Below are 13,512 nucleotides of genomic sequence, written 5' to 3'. Positions count from 1 at the left end.
ATCAAGCCTCAGCAGCGACAACTTTCTGGGGATTCCTAAAGAAGTGCGAGAGGACTTGATAACGCATTGTCCTGCAGCCCCTTCAAGACTACGGATTAAGTACAACTAAATGTAGCCTTGTAAATAAGACCACAACAGTTAGAAGTACACAAAAATGGATACCAGCTGGCCTCTGTGCCCACACACCTATGTTCAGTGATGCATAAGAAAGCGGAGGAAATCACCACCAAGTGTTCATCTGGAGACACCCATTACTGGCCACAGGCAAACAAGAGGACTGTCATTTATGAGCCAGATTTATTCAAACCAAAACTACCTGTCACTGTTACAAAGTCAAGGCCACTTTTAGGGGTTGGGATTTATTTTTGGCCTTATTGTCACTTGTTGCCCTTCATTATTAGTCCCACCAATTAAACTACTTGATTAAAGCTTGGAAAATATTTATTTAACCCACACGTCATTGATCTGTGGAACTCCTTGCCACAGGATGTGGTGATGGCAACCTGGCCTAAGTGCCTTTAAAAGGGGATTGGACAGATTAATGGAGGATCATCTATTACAGGTTACAAGCCAGGATGGATATATGCATAAGAACATAAGAACAGCCCCACTGGATCAGGCCATAGGCCCATCTAGTCCAGCTTCCTGTATCTCACAGCGGCCCACCAAATGCCCCAGGGAGCACACCAGATAACAAGAGACCTCATCCTGGTGCCCTCCCCTACATCTGGCATTCTTACTTAACCCATTCCTAAAATCAGGAGGTTGCGCATACTCATCATGGCTTGTACCCCATAATGGATTTTTCCTCCAGAAACTTGTCCAATCCCCTTTTAAAGGTGTCTAGGCTAGACGCCAGCACCACATCCTGTGGCAAGGAGTTCCACAGACCGACCACACGCTGAGTAAAGAAATATTTTCTTTTGTCTGTCCTAACCCGCCCAACACTCAATTTTAGTGGATGTCCCCTGGTTCTGGTATTATGTGAGAGTGTAAAGAGCATCTCCCTATTCACTCTGTCCATCCCCTGCATAATTTTGTATGTCTCAATCATGTCCCCCCTCAAGCGTCTCTTTTCTAGGCTGAAGAGGCCCAAACGCCGTAGCCTTTCCTCATAAGGAAGGTGCCCCAGCCCCGTAATCATCTTAGTCGCTCTCTTTTGCACCTTTTCCATTTCCACTATGTCTTTTTTGAGATGCGGCGACCAGAACTGGACACAATACTCCAGGTGTGGCCTTACCATCGATTTGTACAACGGCATTATAATACTAGCCATTTTGTTCTCAATACCCTTCCTAATGATCCCAAGCATAGAATTGGCCTTCTTCACTGCCGCCGCACATTGGGTCGACACTTTCATCGACCTGTCCACCACCACCCCAAGATCTCTCTCCTGATCTGTCACAGACAGCTCAGAACCCATCAGCCTATATCTAAAGTTTTGATTTTTTTGCCCCAATGTGCATGACTTTACACTTACTGACATTGAAGCGCATCTGCCATTTTGCTGCCCATTCTGCCAGTCTGGAGATATCCTTCTGGAGCTCCTCACAATCACTTCTGGTCTTTACCACTCGGAAAAGTTTGGTGTCGTCTGCAAACTTTGCCACTTCACTGCTCAACCCTGTCTCCAGGTCATTTATTTCCAGGTTGAAAAGCACTGGTCCCAGGACAGATCCTTGGGACACACCGCTTTTCACCTCTCTCCATTGTGAAAATTGCCCATTGACACCCACTCTCTGCTTCCTGGCCTCCAACCAGTTCTCAGTCCACGAGAGGACCTGTCCTCTAATTCCCTGACTGGAGTTTTTTCAGTAGCCTTTGGTGAGGGACTGTGTCAAACGCCTTCTGAAAGTCCAGATATATAATGTCCACGGGTTCTCCCGCATCCACATGCCTGTTGACCTTTTCAAAGAATTCTATAAGGTTCGTGAGGCAAGACTTACCCTTACAGAAGCCATGCTGACTCTCCCTCAGCAAGGCCTGTTCGTCTATGTGTTTTGAGATCCTATCTTTGATGAGGCATTCCACCATCTTACCCGGTATGGATGTTAGGCTGACTGGCCTATAGTTTCCCGGGTCCCCCCTCTTTCCCTTTTTAAAAATAGGTGTGACATTTGCTATCCTCCAATCTTCTGGCACCATGGCCGTTTTGAGGGACAAGTTGCATACCTTAGTCAAGAGATCTGCAACTTCATTCTTCAATTCCTTAATAACCCTTGGGTGGATGCCATCAGGGCCCGGTGACTTATTGATCTTTAATTTATCAATGAGGTCTGAAACATCTTCTCTTTTAACCTCTATCTGACTTAACTCCTCGGTCAGGAGGGGCCGTTCGGGCAGCGGTATCTGCCCGAGGTCTTCTGCTGTGAAGACAGATGCAAAGAACTCATTTAATTTCTCTGCCATCTCTAAGTCTCCTTTTATCTCCCCTTTCCCTTCCTCACCATCCAGAGGGCCAACCACTTCTCTGGCGGGTTTCCTGCTTCTAACGTATTTGAAGAAGCTTTTATTGTTCCCCTTAATGTTGCTGGCCATGCGTTCCTCATAGTCTCGCTTGGCCTCCCATATCACCTTCTTACATTTCTTTTGCCACAGTTTATGTTCCTTTTTATTCTCCTCATTAGGGCAAGACTTCCATTTACGGAAGGAAGCTTCCTTGCCCTTCACAGCCTCTCTAACTTGGCTGGTTAACCCCTGCTAATTGGGTAAGAGGCACTTTTTCAAGTGGGTGCTCCTCTTTTTAGCAGGGGGAGAGTAACTGGCCCACCTCACCCCAGCAGTGTCTGTTCTAGTGGCTGTCTGCTGGTATTCTTTTGCATCTTTTTAGATTGTGAGCCCTTTTGGGACAGGGAGCCATTAGATATTTGATTTTTCTCTGTAAACCGCTTTGTGAACTTTTAGTTGAAAAGCGGTATATAAATACTGTTGATTGATTGATTGATTGGTTAGCCATGCGGGCACCCTCCTGGATTTAGTGGAACCCTTCTTTCTTTGCGGTATACACCTCTGCTGGGCCTCTATTACTGTTGTTTTAAGCAGCCTCCATGCACTCTGGAGAGATTGGACTCTTTTTACCCTCCCTTTCAACCTCCTTCTAACCAGCCTCCTCATTTGAGGGAAGTCCGCCCGTCGGAAGTCAAGGGTTTTTGTTAGAGATTTGCCTGGTATTCTTCCCCCAACGTGCACGTCAAAACGGATCGCAGCATGATCACTGTTCCCCAATGGCTCAGTAACGTTTACATCTCTAACCAGGTCCTGCGTACCGCACAAAATTAAATCCAGAGTCACCTGTCCTCTGGTGGGCTCCATGACTAGCTGATCTAAGCCACAGTCATTTAGCACGTCAAGAAATCCGGTCTCCTTATCGTGACCAGAACACAAATTGACCCAGTCAATATGAGGATAATTGAAGTCCCCCATGATTACAACCCTGTCCCTCCTTGTCACCTCCCTGATCTGTTTCCTCATTTCAAGGTCCCCATCAGATTTCTGGTCTGGAGGATGATAGCACACCCCCAGTATTACATCGCTGCACAAGCCTGGTAATTTAACCCACAGAGATTCTACGGTGGAGTCGGACCCACCTTCAATCTCTACTTTGCTGGATTCTATCCCTTCCTTAACATAAAGGGCCACCCCACCTCCAACACGCCCCTGCCTGTCCCTCCTGTAGAGTTTATAGCCCGGGATTGCGGTATCCCACTGATTCTCCGCATTCCACCAGGTTTCCGTTATGCCCACTATGTCAATATTTTCCCTTGTCACCAGACATTCCAGTTCTCCCACCTTTGCTCGTAGACTTCGGGCATTCGCATAAAAGCATTTATACACGGAATGCCCCAGGATGGGCTGCTTATTCGCTCCTTTGTCCCCGCACCCTCTCATTGTGCCAAACCGTCTATCACATCCCATCACCCTACCTTTCCCAATTTCTTCTCCTACCCTGCCTTTGTCTTGTTGTTCTCTAACCTCCCCATCCTCATCCCATAGGGATGAGGAGTCCCGAACCGGATGCCCCTCGGCTCCTGTCGGCCTTCCCCCAGGGATCAGTTTAAAAGCTGCTCTGCCACCTTTTTAATGTTCTGCGCCAGCAGTCTGGTTCCATTCTGGTTCAAATGGAGCCCGTCCCTCTTGTACAGGCCCCGCTTGTCCCAAAACGTTCCCCAGTGCCTAACGAATCTAAACCCCTCCTCCCTACACCACCGTCTCATCCACGCATTGAGACCCCTGATCTCCGCCTGCCTAGCTGGCCCTGCGCGTGGAACAGGTAGCACTTCAGAGAACGCTACCTTTGAGGTCCTGGCTTTCAGCTTCCTGCCTAAAAGCCTAAATTTGGCCTCCAGAACCTCCCAGCTACACTTGCCCACGTTGTTGGTGCCGACATGCACCACAGCCGCTACCTCTCCCCCAGCACTGTCTACTAGCCTGTCTAGATGAGAAGTGATGTCCGCAATCTTCGCACCAGGCAGGCAAGTCACCATGCGGTCCTCACATCCGTCGCAAACCCCCCTCTCTATGTTTCTAATAATCGAATCCCCCACTACAAGAAGCCCCCGATCCCCCTCCCGCCGAGGAGTATCCCGAGTGCGTTCGGATACGGGCCCATCCCCTGGAGAAGGGGCCCCCCCTAGGGGATTGTTTCCCTCCTCTCCAGGATGTCGTCCTCCAGTCCCGAGACTTCCCACCCGGGCAGCCGAGGAGCTGCACGCCTGAGGTTGGGACGAAGCCTGATCGTCCCCGGAAGTCTCCCCACGGTCCTCCTCTGGCTGCCTGCGCTTCTCCAGGTCGGCCACCAAGGCTTCAAGGGAGCGGACACGTTCCCTGAGACCCTGGAGCTCCTTGCACCGAGGACACACCCATGACATGCCCCAGAGGCATATAATCATACATGTGGCACTCAATGCAGAACACTGGATAGCCCCCACCCTGCTGCTGGCTGTCTGACTGCATAGCTTTTTTGTTGTTGTTGTTTTATTTAGGGGTCCTTTTAAAAACCGTACTCTGGATAGCAGCCCTTTTCTCAAGGGAAGAGGAAGGGCAGTGTCTGGGGCCCTGGCCTCCTCGCCCTGCTGCTGAACTCGCCCAGATGCTAAACTCTTGTGCCTTACCTGGCACTTAGTTCCCGAGGCACTTGGTTCCCAGAGGCCACACATCTGCAGAGAGCCTCACGCGATGGCCCGCCTAGCTTTATACTCCTGGCTGGCTCCTCCTCCCTCCTTCCTTCCTGATTGAAACTCCTAGTTCTATCTCTGAATGCCAGATGCAAGGGAGTACAGGCTACAGGTATGTTGTTGTCTTGTGTGCTCCTTGAGGACTCTGCTGGGCTTCTGTGGGATGGAGGAAGCTGCACTAGATGGGCCTTAGGCCTGACCAAGCAGGGCTCTTTTTCAGACTCATAGAGTCCAAACAAGCTCATACACCATCTCCTCTTACAAGGAGGATGGGTTCTCCCAACAAAAGACTGGATTCCGAAGCCCTGGATGCAGGATTTGTCCCAAGTCCTTACCTTGCTCAGTTACGCCAGGAACATCACTAAACCATGCTGACATCCCATAGAATTTCAGAAAGAAAAGAATAGTCATTCAAGTACATAAAAAGGGGCTATTTACAGTCCAAGCTTGTGCAGGTTTACTCAGGAGTAAGTCTCACTGAATTACAACCAAAGAAAATGAACCATGTTTTAGTCTCATTGAAATTAGCAGGGCTTAAGTTAGTCAAACTTAATTCCAATGGTACATAGTCATGATTAATCTTCTTTGGTCACAACCTATTGGGGTCAGTGGAGCTTAGTCCAGGGAAGCGTGCATAGAGATGTGCAACCTAAATCTGAAGAATTCATCCAAAGTTCACATGCCTTAACTGCACAAGTAGCCTGATGCATCCCTGTCCTCGCTGAAAACTCTCTGTGGACTGAAGTCTTCCTCTTGCCTGAACCACATTTTCAGTCGTCACTGCATCCATGAGGTGCACCAATTCACAAGAAGACAACCTGTGGAACTGGCTAGAGATATCAAAAGGGGAAAAGTCACTGTAGCCCTCTTGAGAACATCCTATGTGAAGGTCACAACCTGGATAAGGAACAGCCGCCACCCCCTCCTCCGCTGGATCATGCCAAGGGCCCACCTCATCCAGCTTCTTGTCTCTCACAGGAGCCCACCAGATGCCACAGGGAGGACACCGGCAACAAGATACCTACAGCAAATTGCCATTCCCTTGCATCTGGCATTCAGAGGTAGCATCTTAACCATCCCAGACTACATTTGCTTATAGTACACAGTTCACTCTGAGACAGCATAGAAATTGGTGAGTCATGCTCAGGTTCCCCAAGAATTTTCATTGCTCCTTTTTCCTGAAAGCCGGCAAGTCTTAATTACAAGTTAAAAAAACCAAACACACACTTGATTATAGACAAGTTTATGGTTCAACAAGGAAACTACAGAAAGATTGTGGCTTACACAACCATCGCTGCAGGTCTCAACAGCAGGAAGCCCAGGGCCCTAGAAGTTCATCAGGAGCTCCAACTTGAGCTAGAGATGTGAAGGCCGGGGGGGGGGGGTGAGAAAGAATTTTTTTCCCCCCATAGTCTGAAAAGGTCATGAAATTTTACCAATCATCACTCTCTTCTGAAAGAATCTGGAGTACAAACTGGAGCAGATTGCTCAGTTTTTGTTAGAAGAGTCTTACCCTGGTTCTTATTAAGAGTCTTATTAATAAGAGTCTTATTCCTGGTCGCTCTAAGGGTCTCCAGACCTAGGGGCCAGATGCAGCCCGTGGAGAACCTCTATCTGGCCCGCAGCCAGCCTCTGATCCCGAGAGCCTCTGGCCCAGTTGACCAAACACAACCAGTGTTGTGCTTGTGGGATGGAGGAATGGGGGTCCATTTAAATGTGTGCTTTACTTCTTGGGCTGTGTTGGTACTTGGAGAAATCCTGGACATTTCAGGCCATTCACTCATTCATTTCATCTAAGATCAATCTCTAATGTATTTATTTAAATTTTATATTTAACTTTTTATCCGGCTCTCAACACTGTGCCAGATATTTGATGCGGCCCTTTGGCCAAAAAGTAGAGACCCCTGGTCTAAGATTATTCTAGAACAGGTAAACCACATGCAGTCCTGAAAATCCAGCCCTGAAAATCCAGAATTTTTTACTTCAAAAAAATGTTTGAAGTGTGATAGTGAAGAACACTTATAAAGTGATCAAGGCAAATGCAGGTTGAGCACCCCTTATCCAGGATTCCAAAATACAGAATATTCCAAAATATAGAACTTTTTTGAGCACCAACATGACTTTATTATTTCTTTTTTTGCCTAAAGAAATGAAATCACAAACTGTGTTTCATGCAGAAAACTTAGTTTTATGCACAAAATTATTGTAAAAAAAATTGTATAAAATTACCTTCAGGCTATGTGCATAAAGGGTATATGAAACATAAATGAATTTCGTGTTTAGACTTGGGTCTCATTGCCAAGATCTCTCATTATGTATATGCAAGTATTCCAAAATACAGGAAAAATCCAATATCTGAAAAACTTCTGGCCCCAAGCACTTTGGATAAGGGATGCCCAACCTGTACAATGTTCCAATTTCACATCTTTCAAAACTCTGGCACTTGCTAAGGGCCAACTTTTTCATGATTCCCCTCCCCAAATGGATTGCGTATTTTTCCTACAATTCAGGGCATCCCTCACAAGATCCAGCATTGTCCCTCACAGTTCACATCTTTTTACAGTTACACAACGTTTCAGGAAACTCTTCCTCAAGATAATATGGGCCATTCTTCTCAAGTTACAGCTGAGGGAACAAGACCAATGACTCAGCCAAACGGTGACTGTCTCTATGTTGATGCAGTTCCTCTTGCAGACAGCTGAAGATCTGGAAACCAAAAGCAATACGTCCCTGACATCAGTTCCCCACATGTGCAACTGCACTGGGAGCAGCACAAAAGTTAGGCCTTGTTACCAGTGCATCTACTAGGATCTTCCAAGGATGAAGAAGCACTACATCCAGCTCGGTCCACCTCCCTTTTGGGGGGGCCCAAAACAAACCTGGGCAGAAAGAGCTTTAAAATTTATTTTCCCCTCTGTGAACCAGTGAAACGCTTTTGTTGGCTTGCACACACCAAAACAAAAACAAGAACCGACATGCTCAAATGCAGGGTCAGCCACGGATGTACAGGCTTGCCCCAGATTGGAACTAAGGCAGTCACCAAAACAAAGAACAAGCAGAGCACTGTACATTCCCTGCACACACCTTCTTCTGTGTTGTGTAAAATGAACATGTGGGGCCAAGAGGGAGTGAGATCATGCTGGCTGGTCCCACCCAAATCTGAGGAGTGAGCACATTAACAAGTGCAGGTGACTGCATGGGGCGGGACAGAGGGCATGCAGAGGCTCCTTTTGCAAGTAATTCATTTCATGTTATTTCCTTATTCTTCCACCCTTCCTCTACTGAGCTCTCATTCATGTTGGCAACCTTCAGTCTCGAAAGACTATGGTATCGCGCTCTGAATGGTGGTTCTGGAACAGCGTCTAGTGTGGCTGAAAAGGCCGATTCAGGAGTGACAATCCCTTCCACACCGGGAGCAAGTGCAGTCTGTCCCTGGACTGTCTCCCTGGCTATGGGCCTTCCTCCTTTGCCTCTTTGCCTCAGACTGTTGGCTGAGCTCTATGCAGTACATATAGTTTCTCCTCCCTGGAATTAACCTTACTTATAACTCTGTGGAGAAACTTAGGTAGAGTGAGGGCCCCCCAGGTCACTTGGGTTGCATTTTAATACACACTTGCCTGAGAGTCAGTTCCATGGGCACAACAGGGCTGACTTCTGAGCAGACACGCACTGTGCATGTCCTCTGGAGATGCAACCCAAGATTTCTCTGCTCCTAATCTATCATGCGAAGCCTGGTAACACACTGGTTTGCGAGAACAAGTGGAGCTGTTGGGCCAAAAGGCACAATCCCATGCCCCCCCCCCCCTGAATTCATTCAAAGCAATACACAAGCTCTCTCAATAAAGTTCAAACAGAACTGACAAAACTGTGGAAGACCCTATTCTGATCTACTGGTCTGAGGTAGGACTCAAGCCCAAAGAATATGGTTATGCGTGGACGGACAGACACCCACCTCACTCTTATTCTGGAATTAAAAGACAATTATCACTTTCACACAAGGCTGAAACCAGACAGAACGATCCTCTCTCCCAGAAGTGTACCAGATGCCCCTGGGGTACTGGGAGGTACCCCAAATAAGGATGCAATAAAGTCAGGCATGGGAGTCTTGGAAGTGAGGAAACAAGCTGTTCAAGAGCCAATCAGGCCAGGTTAAAGGTCAAACAAGAAGGAACGTTTACTGAAACTGACATTAAGTAGGGCCTATACAAAGCAAGCAAAAGTGAAAAGATTTCGGCAAGGGTGAGCCCAGGCACAGGACTCAATTCACCAGCAAGGAGGCAAATGGAGAAGCATGGCAACAAACAAAAATCTGACATGACTACCTAAACTGGTAGTGCAATCCTAAACATGTATACTCAGAAGTAAGTTCCCATATGTTGAATGGGGCTTACTCCCAGGGAAGTGTGTATAGGACTGTAGCCTAAGTCCCTGATAGTTCAGACAACAGTTCTCACCCACCATAACACCTTTTCCTTCCACCCAGCAAGAAAAGGTGAGATGGAGCCCAAAACTGCTGGTCACTCAATCCACATCTAGGTTAAGAGCATCCTTTGACTTCATTCAATATGCTTCTGTTTGAGGCAGTCACTTCTCCACCTCACTGGGCAAGACAGCATCCCTGGTCAGGTGGGTACTGGTGCCAGTTCCAGTAGGAGGGTCTTCTAAACTGTCTTCTGAGATGGGGGTACTTCATCCACAGACAGCACGCTGGTCCTTAATAACTGAAATCCTAAGTATTCATTCACCCATTTTGGGACAGAGATGGAAAGATGCAGTCATTTTCAAAACTCTTTTCCAGGTCTCATCCATGGAACACACAGTTCTTGTCTGAACATGCTAGGAGGACAGGGTGAGAGATCACACCTGGCAGGTGAAAACGGGGTGGTTTCCAGGCATGCATCTCCCTTTGCAGAAAGTAAAGGTTCCCAAAGAACCAGGCAAAGATCCTTCTCTCTTGTGAAAGAAGCTGCTCCTGTCTGTCTTACTTAGAGACTTTTTAAAGAGTAACACACACAACTTGGGCTTCTGAGACAAAAGGCATCTGTTCACTAACTGAAACAGGCAATTATCCAAAGCCAGACCTTATCGTTTGTGGTCCACTGGGGCACTGCAGAGGCCAAGCCTGCCCTCGGTTCTCTCCCGAAAAAAATCTCTGGGGTAAAGCGGGAGGATTCCTATACTATACCTGCTTTTCCCTTCCTCACAAACAGCATACATGGAAAACTGATAATTATCAGCTGTTTATTCCTATGATCAAGGGAGACCCAACTTCGAACTCTCTTTGTGATTTGTTACAACTGCCATTACTTTCTGAGCAGTAGCCTGAAATCATGTGATCCCTTTGTTATTTTTTTTTTTCGCCAACTCAAGGACGGAAATGGAGATATGCTTCTATGGAAAAGTACATAAAGATTGCAGAGCTGGCATATCTGCCATTAAACTCCTGCCTGGACAGAAATTAAAACCAGGGTAACTTTCGCCTGTTGCAGAATCCTCGCACACAAAGAGCTGCCAACACCATGAGGCAGAGAATCAGTGACTAGAGATCAGGCCCCAACTACCCTTTAAGATTCTTCTTCCGCAAAGCCCCTGAAGGCTTTGTTTACACTGGCAAGTCTTTAATCCCACCTTAAACTCCACCCCACCTTAAGGCCCACCCTTTGCACTCACCTCCTTAGTTAAGACAGAGAGCTGAAAGCACCAACATCAATTTATCCAAATTCCCAGGATAAATGCCTTTATCCAGGTGTCCTCACAAATAGGACAAACTCCTTCCGCCTGCAAGGGGATGCTTTCTCCTGATAAACCCAGATGGCCCTGGCTGACACGTCCTCATTTAACCCCAGCCCTTGTTCTGCATAGGGCTTTGGCCATCAGCAAAAGCTTAGGCAGCAGTCAGTGGCTCTTCTCTGCTACGCTGCAGGAGTGGCTGGATGAATCCCAGGAAGAAGAAAGCTGGGATTTGAGAGAGGAAACAGGCAGAGGAAGAGGCTTCAGATGTGGAAAGGTCAGAAATGTAGCCCTGACACTTATTTTTCTGGGAGGCCTTGGTCAAGGTGCCTGCCGTTTCTCTCCACCTCCCTTCAGAGAAAAGGGCAACACTAAGGGTGTCTCTCTAGGATCACCTGGGATGCAGTCTGGGCAGAAAGCCCAGGTCTACATTTTGCCTGCCTGGCACCTGCATGAAAGCCAGGTGTGGTCCAAGGTGGGGAGGTCACCTGGGGCCTTTTGAAAGGTTCCAGTCCAACTCAGAGAGGGCACAACTTGTTCGGAAACCTTGCAGAAATACTTGTCCAGGAAAAGGCTGCTGGCCTGCTTCACTGTACCCCAAGCCTACAGGAGCAATGGGGCCCTTTGACCAGTCTCAGGCACCAAGAGGTGTTTGGGCTGGTCCACAGCTGGAAAGTTTCACCCCATCTGGGTTTTCTGCCTGGAAACAGCACTCAGTGCAGTGCTGAGAAGGAGGCCGTCTCCATCTCTGCCTGAGGCACGGCTGCCTGGAAGGTGTCTGCAAGACTGGAGGGCCAAGATGCAGCCAAGGGGTCTCGGGTCTGGACCAGACACGGCCTCCCACACCACTCCAACTCTGGGAGGTGCAGCACCCCCAGCGGTGGGGCTGGAAATCCTCTTCCCTGGGACTGCTTGGCCCAGATCCCGAAGGGCCCAAGCCTGGCTGCGAGGCACTCTGCACATGCTCTGTACGCAGGCGGAGAAGCCTCCGAGCTGGGGCTGATGTGACTGCAGCTCAGGCCAGAGCGAGGCTCCCCACCGCGCGGGGCTCTTTGTTCCCGGGCCGATCTCCCCCACTCAGCCCCGGCCGGGCCCGCCACCAGCCAGCCTTCCTCCGGCAGGAACAGGAGGGACCCCTCGCCGCCCACCACCCGGGAGCCCAGCCCCCAAGGCCACCCGCATCCTCCCCACGTGCTCGCCCCAAGGGAGGGAGGAGGAGGGAGCGCCCCGCTTCCCTTCCTCTCCGCCCCACGTGCCGCTCTCAACCGGGCAGATCCCCAGCCGGAGGCGGCGGAGAAAGTTTCCCTCTCCCCCCTCCGCGATCTTCAGCTCTCTCGCCCCGAGCAAGTTCGCCAGCGCCTCTGCACACGTGCCCGCCCCTAGGCATGCCTACTCGGGAGTAACTCCCATATACTCAATGGGGCTTACTCCCAGGAAAGTGTGGATACCATTGTAGCCCGCCTATGTGGGCTACATATGAGTACTCAGAAGTGACTCCCATTATAGGCAATGGGGCTTACTCCCAGGAAAATGTGGCTAAGATGGCAGTCCCATAGCCCAATCCATGCATGTCTACTCAGAAGTAAGTCCCGTTATAGTCAATGATGCCTACTCCCAGGAGAGTGTGGCTAGGATGGCGGTCCCAGAGCCTAATACCATGCTCTGCTCAGAAGTAAGTCCCATCATAGTCAATGGGGCTTACTCCCGGGAAAGTGTGGATACATTGTAGCCTTAGAGTCCACTCCTAGGCATGTCTACTCAGAAGTAAGTCCCATCATAGTCAATGGGGCTTACTCCCAGGAAAGTGTGGATACATTGTAGCCTTAGAGTCCACTCTAGGCATGTCTACTCAGAAGTAAGTCCCATCATAGTCAATGGGGCTTACTCCCAGGAAAGTGTGGATACGATTGTAGCCTTAGAGCCCACTTCCTAGGCGTGTCTACTCAGAAGTAAGTCCCATTATAGTCAATGAGGCTTACTCCCGGGAAAGTGCAGACAGGATGGCAGCCTTAGCCCGCTCCCCCTGCGGAAGATGCTGCAGTCCCGCCGGCTGGAGGACGCGGAGCCTCCCGGCCACTCACCCGCTGCACGACATCCTGGTTGAACTCGTGGAAGAGGTACGCCAGCAAGTGGGAGGCGATCATGGCGCGGGGGACGGAGCGGACGCCCGGCGAGCTGCAACGAAGTGGCTCCTGCGGCCGGGCACCGCCGATGCCATCCGCCCGCTCCCGCGTGACGCGCCTGGCCCGCCGCCTCCCATTGGCCCCCGTCGGGGGTGTGCGAGGAGGGGGAGGAGCGCGGGGCACACACCCTCGGCGCCGGCCAAGAGCGCCTCTGAGCGCGCGCAGAGTGCCCTCCGCGTCCCACTGGGCGCGCACCCCAGGGGCTCTCCGCGAGCATCTCCCTGCCAGGGAGATGCGGTGGGTGGAGAGGCAGAGCCTCCCCAGCGGGGTCCTTCGAAAAGCGCCGCCGCCGTGGGAGGCACCCAAGCACCCACCACCCACGCGCGTCGCGCGTGGGTGGTGGGTGCTTGGGTGCCTCCCACGGCGGCGGCGCTTTTGAAGGACCCCGCTGGGGAGGCTCTGCCTCCCCTCCTACCGCATCTCCC

General features: G+C 49.9%; 1 protein-coding gene across 1 annotated transcript in view; it reads right to left on the bottom strand.

Moving 5' to 3' along the window:
- Window positions 1-13,063, bottom strand: part of LOC136662153 (hexokinase-2) — a 55,221-nt gene extending 42,158 nt beyond the window's left edge. Inside the window, exon 1 of the mRNA XM_066639219.1 lies at window positions 12,986-13,063. Coding sequence (XP_066495316.1) covers window positions 12,986-13,048 — 63 coding nt within the window. The 5' untranslated portion in view covers window positions 13,049-13,063. The remainder of the gene's footprint in view (window positions 1-12,985) is intronic.
- Between the last annotated feature and the right edge of the window lie 449 nt (window positions 13,064-13,512).

This window comes from Tiliqua scincoides, chromosome 11 (assembly GCF_035046505.1).
Source record: "Tiliqua scincoides isolate rTilSci1 chromosome 11, rTilSci1.hap2, whole genome shotgun sequence".
NCBI lineage: Eukaryota > Metazoa > Chordata > Lepidosauria > Squamata > Scincidae > Tiliqua > Tiliqua scincoides.
Note: the sequence above shows the minus strand (reverse complement) of the source record. Positions and strands in the feature narration are given on the sequence as shown.